Source organism: Electrophorus electricus, chromosome 6, assembly GCF_041902795.1.
Source record: "Electrophorus electricus isolate QZ-2024a chromosome 6, ASM4190279v1, whole genome shotgun sequence".
Lineage (NCBI taxonomy): Eukaryota > Metazoa > Chordata > Actinopteri > Gymnotiformes > Gymnotidae > Electrophorus > Electrophorus electricus.
Genome location: NC_137502.1, coordinates 22,399,556 through 22,410,350, shown reverse-complemented (window position 1 = coordinate 22,410,350; position 10,795 = coordinate 22,399,556). Strand labels below are relative to the sequence as shown.

The 10,795-nt window shown below is 39.3% G+C and overlaps 1 protein-coding gene across 1 annotated transcript; it reads left to right on the top strand.

Annotated features, from left to right (window-relative positions):
- Positions 1-1,851: 1,851 nt before the first annotated feature.
- LOC113585353 (ATP-sensitive inward rectifier potassium channel 1) lies at positions 1,852-8,439 on the top strand. The gene is made up of 2 exons (XM_027022790.3): positions 1,852-1,960; positions 5,576-8,439. The coding sequence occupies exon 2, from the start codon at positions 5,592-5,594 to the stop codon at positions 6,711-6,713; it is 1,122 nt and encodes a 373-aa protein (XP_026878591.1). The 5' UTR covers positions 1,852-1,960; positions 5,576-5,591; the 3' UTR covers positions 6,714-8,439.
- Positions 8,440-10,795: the final 2,356 nt, after the last annotated feature.

Genomic DNA, 10,795 nt, shown 5'->3' with positions numbered 1-10,795 from the left:
CTGCACAACAAATGACAAAGAGCAAATGTCAATGGTAGAGCAAATATTAAAGGTAAAGTAAATGTTAAATGTAGAGTAAATGTTAAATATAGCATATTTAGTTTTAAAGAAACAGAAAAATGCAAAAATAAAAACTATGCATACAAATTGCTCCAAGAACTTACCAAGCATCAACAGATAAGTGGCAATTTGTCTCTATTAAATGTGTGAATATTTATTCATTTGATACAAACAAAAAATTCTTACATTTAAATTTAGACCAGTGCTTCAGGAGGACCCATGCTTGTATACTGCCCAGTCTTTCTGGTGAATGATAGTGCACCATGGATGTGATTAAACTGATTTGATTAAATAAACACCTAATCTTTTCTGCAGCATCACTGCTGTTAGGTTGATGCAGCATGGATAAGAGTGCATTTGATTGCTAAATGAGCTCATATCAATGTAGTTTATGACCAAGATAAAGGCAGTTATTTAATAAAAAATGGCAACGCTCTTTAAAGTGTAGAACACTAAAAAGACACTAGAACACATTGACAATGTTGGGATTTTATATGTATATATCCACTATTAACAAAGAACACATTGCAAAGGGTGAGGTGAACATGTCTATGTTCACTACTCAAATAATATAAGGCCTCAGGCAGCATCCCCAGGGGTGGGGACATTATGCAATTATGGTCACTCTTTTGGGTAAATAAATGCTTGTTTGAATTAAATGATGATTTAAATGAATTGATCATCCACACTGACAACATTTATACAACAAATGCACTGGTAGCATATTCTCTATGAAAATGCTCTATTCTGATATCAGAAGCTCTTAATAGTTGTAAAGACCCTATGATTTGCTAGGGACAAATATAAATGGGTTTTCTCATGAAGAATGCAGTGGGTTTAAAGACTTTCCTTTGGCTTCAAGAAACTTTGCAAAATGAACTTTGGCATGACATATCAAAGTGAAATTGATTAGGAGCATAATGATTAACTCTGAATATTCCCTGGGCAATTCTTTCGACTTTATTTATAGTAAATCATGTTCACAGGGGAGGCAACTTGTATCTTAAGAAAATCACTTTCCACAATGTTCTGCTCTCCCTCCATGCACAAGGACTTGCAGCGAATCAAACTTTAATGTAGCATAAGTTACATGTATCCTATGCAGAAATTAAAGGAGCAGTTTGATTTTACTGCAAAAGTGAAACATTAGAACTAGTCATAAGCTGCTTTAAAAACCTACCCAGCACCAACAGTCCTGTGCCATGTCTTGGAATTTGTGTTTTATAAATAAATTGCAATTGCCTGAATTGTCAAAAAAAATAAAAATAATAATAATCCTTTGTAAATCATTGCTATTAGAGCATAAACACTTCTCCAAAGAAGGCAGAGATTCTCTGGTTGCATGACACTAAATATTTGCTTTCTCCTCATTAAAGCAAAACCTAATGAGACTTCTATGTTGGGGGGGGGGGGGGGGGTGTACACAACACCACACAAAATATGCATTGAAGGCATAAAAGGAAAAATTAAGAATGTAGTCAAAAAATTGTTGTACAAAACCTCAGCATGTATAAATTGCCAAGGAATAAACTTCGTCAGCTTTTGTGCCCCGATTTGCTTCCATTTTGAATACCCTCCATAGATGAACTTGACATTTTAGTGCTGTCTACTGCACTCTAAAAGAGCCTGTCCAGGGCACATGGGGCACACACCCACACCATCCCTGTGGTGAAAGTCACTTGTTTTCTGTATACAGGTAAACATTAAACACACTGGGTACAGCCTTGTGGGAAGGGTCTTATACAAAAGGCAGGTCACACCTCAAGATCGACAACACCATAACCAAAGAGCAACATGTAGCATGTCACTATAATTAAGTGACCTTGCATATTAGGGCCTTTAGAGAAAATAATAGGGAAAGACAGCGAGCATTAAAGTGAAACAGCAGCCTCCATTAAAGGTAAGTTCTCTATTAGCTTTTTTTAAATATAGAGTTGTGAAAATAGCACTGAGAAGTCTGAAGAAAGTCTCCAGATCATTTGGCTTTTAATTTACACCTATACTTGCTATGAATGGACAATCTAGCTCATTATATTCAGTCAAATACCTTTACTAATACCTTTACTAAGTAAAAAAAAAAAAAAAAGCTCTGATCCACTTGCCATCACTGATTAAATAGCTGCTTAAGGCATTCCTTTCTAATCTAATCCATGAACAGAGGTGCAGTTTAGACTTGACTTCAGACTACAGTGTAATAAACATGAAGTGCTTTTTATAGAAGAGACTGAGCAATAGTACTATGAGACAATAATTGATAAATCAGTACATTAGAATGGTATAACATTGATTTTCATGGTGTTTCATAACAATGATCATCCATCACATCCGCATTCAACTATATCTGTTAGTCAAGAGTGTGGAGCTATTCTATAAAGTTATTGTACAAGTAAGTTTAGTCATATTTAAGCACTACGAATACATTTTTACTTTATGTTCAATTTGATTTTATGCACTCGTTTTATAAAATTGTATTCTTTGTTTTTAAATGTAATGACCCTAGTGCCGCAGGGTAAGGAGTAGGACACACAGATTCCCTCGACGTAGATAGACATTAGACAGACACGAGACAATAAACAGTGGCACTCACGTGGAACAAGCGGGGTGAACGCTAGCAACGTCAGTCAAACAGGAACACGAACGGAATCAAACAGAACAACGGAGAGGCACACCAACAGCGGTTTAAATACATACGTCAATATACCCGGTGCAGGTGTGCCAACAGCGGCATGCTTACGAAGACAGTCTGAACTCCCACTGCACGCAGCGGGCCTTACGAATCAAAAACCTATCCACGTCTTACGAAGACAGTCTGAACTCCCACTGCACGCAGCGGGCCACATCACGAACAGCAGGAAGGGGAGCGTTCCGTGACGTGGCCTGGACGTTCAGCGGCGGCAGCATCCTCGGTGGGATGCAGCCCGGACAAACATACCGCACGCACAACTACGAGTAGATGCGCCTGCAGATAGACAAATGGTGCACAGCCGCAATGCCTGCTGAAATGGCAGGCCCTGCAGGCCACGCAGAGGGGCACGTCCGCCCTGGTTCCGGCCTGCCTGTCGCCAGCCGCCAGCCGCCCAGGGAAAGCCCATCCTAGAGGTGAAGCCCTTGAGGCAGTCCTCTTCCTGGGCTTTGGGCGAAGCCGCCCAGTGCTCATGGCCTGTACATGGAACAGGGGGCCTTCGGGAATAGCCCCTAGTTTTGGAGCAGCGCCCTACTTCCCGCGAAGCGACAGACATTGATTAGACGCAACACGAGACGATAAATACAGTGGCACTAACGTGGAACGAGGAGGGTGAACACGGGACCACAAACGGAATCCAAAACATGTATTATAAAAAGGCATAAATGGATTTAAATGCATACAAACATAACGACAATAAACCAGGTGCAGGTGTTTGCTGACAGCAGCGGAGTGGATACAAACACAGTCTGAGCAGTGTGCACGCGGGGGGTCGTACTATGTGAACAGTGGGAAGGGGAGCGTTCCGTGACAAAGTTCATTTATTATTTTAATTCACGTTTTATTTAATGCTTCTTTCTTTTTAATTAACTATTTCATTTTAACGTTTTTTTAGTTTGGGGATAAGACCTTCCCGAGGTAATAGATCTCTGTTTGTAATAAGCTTGATTATTCTTCCATATCTTATGTGAAGCACTTTGACTTGCCGCTGTGTATCAAAAGTGCTGTACGATAAAACTTGCACTGCCTTGCCATGCCATTATAGTAACAATAATATGTAGCACAGTGTCAAAATAAATTGGTGTCTTGCCATTTGAGATCATGCAAGCAACACATTAGGTGCATGTCTGTAGGCTGTTGTGGTTGACCTCTCTGAGACATAGAGGAAGCATTGTGTGTTATGAGACATAGACACAGAAGCCCAAATGTCCCTTCATGTATTCCTGTACATAAAATATGTACGTACTTCATGTACATAAAACAGAATTTGCAGAATAACATGCAGTTGTGCAGTTTCATGTGACTGCCATTCAACGCAGTAGCCAACATCTTAGTTACATATTTGCACCATTTGCAAAATGAGAAAAAGAAGGTGAGAAGGTTAATTTGAACTACTCTTCACTCTGTTGACTTTGAACCCTTCACAGTGCTTAGAACGTCGGAAAAGGAAGGAAGCAAACATGGGTCTCCAAAGGAAGAGTTTAATGCAAATAAATGAAAAGGATCAAAAACATGCACAAACAGGAGCTAAAGAAAGCCAAGACACCAGCAATAACGAAAAATCAGACTAAAATAAATGTCTTATAGTGGGACAACATAACATAACAACACACTGGTGACATGGGGCTTACGAAGGGACATCGTTACATGATACACAGATGACATGGCGAATGAGACTCAAAGCACCTGCGAAGTTAGCAGGCGCTGTATCACAGCGCCTAATATGTGTGTTTAACAGCGCATTTGTTGGTGTGTGTTCGCGCCCAATGTTTGTTCACAGGCGCATCACGTTACGGGGAGCATGCCAGACTGACCCGAGAGAGGCAGGGACCCTGCCTTTCTCCCTCGTGCGAGGAGGTCTCCCTGGTGGGAGGTTTCTAGCCCGCCTTGTGTTTGGTGGGCACCAGGCATTGCCGTGCGGTGTTTGTGTGTGTGTACGGCAGCCTGGGGTTCACTATCCCGGAATGGGAAGCATCGGGAGCCGCGCCCCTGGGGAGGGGTCACTGTCGAGGACTGCTTCCCCCTCATATGTCATGTGGAGCTTACCGGACTGCCCCGAGAGAGGCACGGTGCACGGTGGCCTGGGATTCGCTGTCCGGGAATAGGACACTTCGGGACCTGCGCCCCTTGGGAAGGGGTTTTGTCACGGAACGCTCTTCCCCCCCATAAGTCATGTTGTATGGCCCACCATATGCCGGGGGATTCACATGTGTTTTGTAACCACGCCTTCCAGGATTGCACACACCTGCACAGGGTTTACTGTTTGTCTGTCTAGTTAAACCCCTGTCAACGTGTGCACTGGTGTTGGTCACTGTCGCTACGTCTGTGTTATTTCTGGCCATTACAGCCGTAACGTTGTTTTGTGTAGTCTGTTATTAATGTATAGGTGTTCTATGTTTAACCTTAAGTGTACGGTCATGTTTTCCATCAGCGTTATGTTTGAGTGCCACCCTTGTTGTGTATGTTTAATGTCATTAAATGTTTCACAACGTCAAGGGAATCTGTGTATCCTGCACAGAGCAGCAACGTTACAACACTACGAGTCCTTTGGAGGGAACTTTATTATTCAAAAATAACCAGTGTTTTGACAGCAATACTGCTTTAACCAGTGTCAACAAAAGATCCTTTTCTGGTCTTTCAGCTTACCAGTTACATCAATTAGTTCATGATGCTCCAACGTTTAAGTATCTTAAATTATTGCCATTACTTTCTGTAATGTAACTTCAGAAGTTACATTCAGAGGATTCTAGAGACTACTACTAAGGCAAAGCTTGTTTGTTTTAGTTAAAACTGCCACTATGCAAATGAAATGTTGTTTTTTTCCCTCCTCAGATTGTTCTTCCTGAAGATGACACGCTCATTATGTCAGTTATTCAGAAATTACCTGGCCAAGCGTCAGATTAAGAAAAATCGCATCGTAACCAAAGATGGACACTGCAACATTGAATTTGGCAATGTGAGACACAGCAGCCGTTTGGCCTTCGTGCTAGATCTCTGGACCACCTTGGTGGAGATCCGATGGCGCTTTGTCCTTTTATTCTTTGTGGCTTCCTTCACTCTCAGCTGGTTCATCTTTGGACTCATCTGGTACTGGATTGCACGTGATAATGGTGATATGTGGTGGCAAGTCCAACCCCCAAACCACAAGCCATGCATATATAATGTTTTTGGTCTCACAAGTGCCTTCCTCTACTCACTCGAGACACAGATGACTATTGGTTATGGTCTGCGGGTTCTCAGCCCTTTTTGTCCTGGAGCTGTCGCCCTCATTATTATCCAGTCTGTTATTGGTTTAATAATTAACTGCTTTTGGTGTGGACTCTTTATGGCCAAACTCACTCTGCCCAAGAGAAGAGCCAAGACCATCACCTTTAGCAAAATTGCTGTCATCTGCCCTAAAAATGGTAACCTGTGCCTGCAAATACGAGTGGCCAACCTACGCAAAACCTTGATGATCGGGAGCCAGCTCTACGGCAAGCTGCTTAGGACGACCGTCACACCTGAAGGTGAGACCGTCATCCTGGACCAAGTCAACGTTGATTTCATGGTGGATGCTGGGAAAGACAACCTCTTCTTTATCTGCCCTTTAACTCTGTACCATGTTATTGACAAGACAAGTCCATTCTTTAAATTGGCTGTAGACACCCTCCAGCAGCAGGACTTTGAGTTGGTGGTGTTCCTGGATGGCACTGATGAGTCCACCAGTTCCGCTTGCCAGGTCAGAACGTCTTACATCCCTCTGGAGATCAAGTGGGGCTACAAGTTTCTTCCCATCATCTCCCGCACTAAGGAAGGCAAATACCGCGTGGATTTCTCCAACTTCGGCAGAGTGGAATCTGTCCCAGCTGCTCACTGTGCCCTCTGCTTCTACAATGGCCAAAGCAATCATCACCACCCCAAAGATGGCTTTGATAACCAGGGTTTTGAAATGATGGATGTTAACAACCAAGCCAGTGCTACAGTAATGTGAAGTCTAGCTCTGGACTTGTCATGTGATGTGCTCTACATAACAGTGGAGCTTTACTGTCCAATTCAGTTTAATTTAAAAGGTTTTGACAGGCATGTACCATATAATTTCTGCCACAAAAGGGATCCAAAACAGATAAACATAGTTTCCTCATGGTATCATCAAAATAATAGTAAAGTTCAGGATGAAAGACTAACAACGAAATAACAATACGTCTATTTTAAAGATACAATAAGAAGATCCAAGTTATTCAGCAACTTATTGTTTTTCCACTGTTCCATGTATTATAATCTTTGACAGTTGTGTTGGCTTATCAGTGGTTAATCATTATTATTACCTGATTTCTATGGAACAAAGGCTAGGGCTGAGATGAGGAACACAGGACTTGTCCTCATCTAAAGTAGGTTTCTCATAAGTTATATCATGGTTCTCTATATCTGGTCCTGCCGTCTGACAAATCTTTTTTTTTAAACTTGCTCAAAACCTCTGACTCAGCTCACCGGCTCGTTATCGAGTGTTTCATGAGCTGGGTCAGGTACTCATTCAGCCTTGAACTGGAGAGTGCTGGTTTTTAATTTAAATACATTCAGTATGGCAAATAATTCTATAAGCATAAGCAATGTTCATGACTGCTATGGCAACCCAACAATTAGCATATCAGTCCAAAAACACCATATGTCTGGTTATCTTAGTGCAGTAATTGTGGTGTTTGCTTCTATTATTTTGGTAATTTGTCCATTGTTTTTTTATTCTCTTCATTAGGTGTTTGCTATTTTCGAATTATTCATCACAACTGTCTACATTACATGTTGCTTACCTCATGCTTATTATAAACAAATTTGTTAATTATTTCTAATTGTGTTTACTAGAAATTCTATATGAATCAACTAGACAAAATACAGCTTTCCAATTAAAGCAGGAAAGAAATGTAACTGACTTTATCACTTTTTATATTATATAAGTTTATGATACTTCACTGTTAGTAAACAAATTTAAAAACAAATTTTTTTAAGAAACCAAGTCAATAGCCTCTAGCTAAACAAATGTATCAGTTCACATATTAAACAAGTTAATGATACTTCACTATTTGTAAACAAATTTAAAAACAAATTTTTATTTTTATTTTAAGAAACCAAGTCAATAGCCTCTAGCTAAGCAAATGTGTCACTTCACATATTATACAAGTTCATGATACTTCATTGTTTGTAAACAAATTTAAAAACAAATTTTTCTTTTTCTTTTAAAAAGCCAAGTCAATAGCCTCTAGCTAAGCAAATCGGCCCCGAGTTGTGAGCACAGGCTTGGGAACCAGCAACACGATAGAAAGGGGACCTCCATTACCGGAACAGCCTGTTCTGACCTGACTGAACTCCTCAAAGTGTAAGGCCTCTATCTCTCATATATCATCAGCTGGTACCAGTAAATGTCTATCCATCAGAATTAGATTAACTCTGTTCTCCCATTTGCTAAGGAGGCTGTTTATTCCTAGTTAGTTCTCCTCACAGGTTGCTTTAATAATTATTGTTTTATTTCTTTTTTCATCACCTGTTTTATTAGTTTGAGCCATTCTCAGTTCATCACAAGTCTTGTCTGGGTCATTTTGTTTGGTTAGGTTTATTTTGCTATAGTTTGATTTTAGTGAATTTGATGCCTCTGGTCATTATTAACTTATTCCTCAATTTTTTATGCATTTTCTTTTATCTCTGATTACTCAATAAACATCCTGCAATGCTTGTGATTCAGGAGTGTTATTCCTAATTTCTGGTAGATGAGAAATAATTACGTTGTCGAATTTGTGACTTTTATGACTTGAGACGAAAGGAACATAATCATTAATGAAATTAATTAGTAGGGAGAATTATTATAAAACTACTTATAAAAAATCATTTTATAATTAGCAGGGAACATTAAATAATTTTATAATTAATCTTATCAATTTCATTTGCCAATTTATTAAGGTGTTCATAATGGTGTGTGTGTGTATGAATATTATTCCGTCAGTATTGCTCTCTGTTGTGCTGTTGTAATAATAATAATAATAATTATTATTATTATTATTATTATTACTATTATTATTATAAGTTTAATTTATATAGTGCCTTTCTCAGATTCGAAGCTGCTATAAAAAGCATTGCAGAAAAGCATCACAATAAATCACGTACATTGTTCAAGTAAACATTGTTGCACCACTCATCTCCAGTTTTATGCACTACCAAATTTTACAAAGCTTGCACACTTACTGATGTTCCTCTAAATCAATAGTTTACCACATCATACCACATCGGAGAAAGCAACTTAAATAAGAGCTGGTTTAATGATTTTGTTTGTATTTACTGGTTGCATTGTGACATACCATACTGTGCAGCTAGCCTTTCAAAATAGAAACAGAAACTATTTACTCTTCTCACTTCTTATACAAACATACACATCATACACAAATTTTTCCCAAAGTTGTAAGATGATATATATATATGTGTGTGTGTGTGTGTGTGTGTGTGTGTGTGTGTGTGTGTGTGTGTGTGTATATATATATATATATATATATATATATATATATATATATATATATATATATATATATATATATATATATTTATTTATTTTATTTTTTTTATTTTTTTTTTTTTTTAAGGTTTACCCCAGATAAACTACCACTAAGGAATAAGGGTGCCATCTAGTGGTAGCTGGCTTGCTTGCCTACCATGGATAAAAGAGTGGCAAGCTCTTTCTACATCAGTTCCCAAATTTATGTTTAAATTTGCGTTAAAAGATGGAAGATAATAGAAGTGATTTACAGCAAGTGTTTAAGGATAATGAGAATCAACTCCAGTAAAATGTGCCAGTTCCAGTGCCAGTTATTGTGCCAGTTGCAGTGGTGAGTTACATTTATTCTGAATGTGTCAAGGTGCAAGCCCACTGCATAAATGCATTTCCTGAAACACACATTTCACTCTCCAAGCAGTGCCTTAAAACCCACAACATCCATGACTGGCCAGACTATTGCATGGCTGCACTTTTCATATGATTATGCTACACCAGGCCGTACAGACTGAATTCCTGTCAGTACTGACAGGAGTGTTTACATCCTCACTAGGTCTCTTACAACCAAAAAGCAAAGAGCACACCTGCTGTAAAGCCCCTCCCACTGGTGCAGGTTTGGTCAGGGAATTGTTTGCTGCCCCACCAGCGAACCCCGAGCTCCTACCACCCTGTTTCTTCTCAGCTTGGAGGTGAAAGGTACAGTTTCCCCATATCAGCTCTCTGTACTGGATGTAATCAGCCAACTGGGGGGTAGCTGGGACCAATAAAATACTGCGGTTGGCGAGCACATCAATAAAACCCTGATTACATCGCCACTATGTTTTGTCCATAAACAATAATGAGGAAGGATGACACAGATGTTTTAACTGAGTGAAGAGTAATAATACTACTGACAACTGCAAGCTTTAGACTGATGGGATGGTCAAAGCTTTCACAGGAATTTGCAGTGATGGCAATTACATGCTCAAACACTTCTCCAACTTATCAGCCATACTACTCTATAGATCAAATAGGCCACCTTGACACACCTAAACAAAAAACATCATGTCCACGATTTGTGAGTAATTGCTTTCATTTCATTTGACACACTTAACATTTAGTGCACAAAGGGAGTGAAATACAAAACCAATTTAGATAAAGTCTAGATTTTAAAGTTATTTTCCATTTTAATATGGCATATAAATAACATATTTATGCAAAACAATGTGTTGCGATGCAGGCAAAATACAAAGTAAAACAAACATGCATCTTATTAAATGTGCTGTAAATGAACAGTAAATCAAGCAAATATCAATTTCATATTCTTTTTTTAATGCTTGATTTTATTAACTGTTTTTCAATTTTACATTGGTCCATATTTCTGAATGCCTCCATATGGAAATATTCCAGAAAGACAGAGGATGTACATCCTGTATCTTGCATAAATAAGTTCTTCCCATTTGGTGATAACCCTTACCTGTTTGGAACTAAGCCCCTCCCATATGTAGGTCATCCGGCCTGCAGGAATATGTGCTTGGTGGGGTTCGGAGAGGGAGACCTCTATT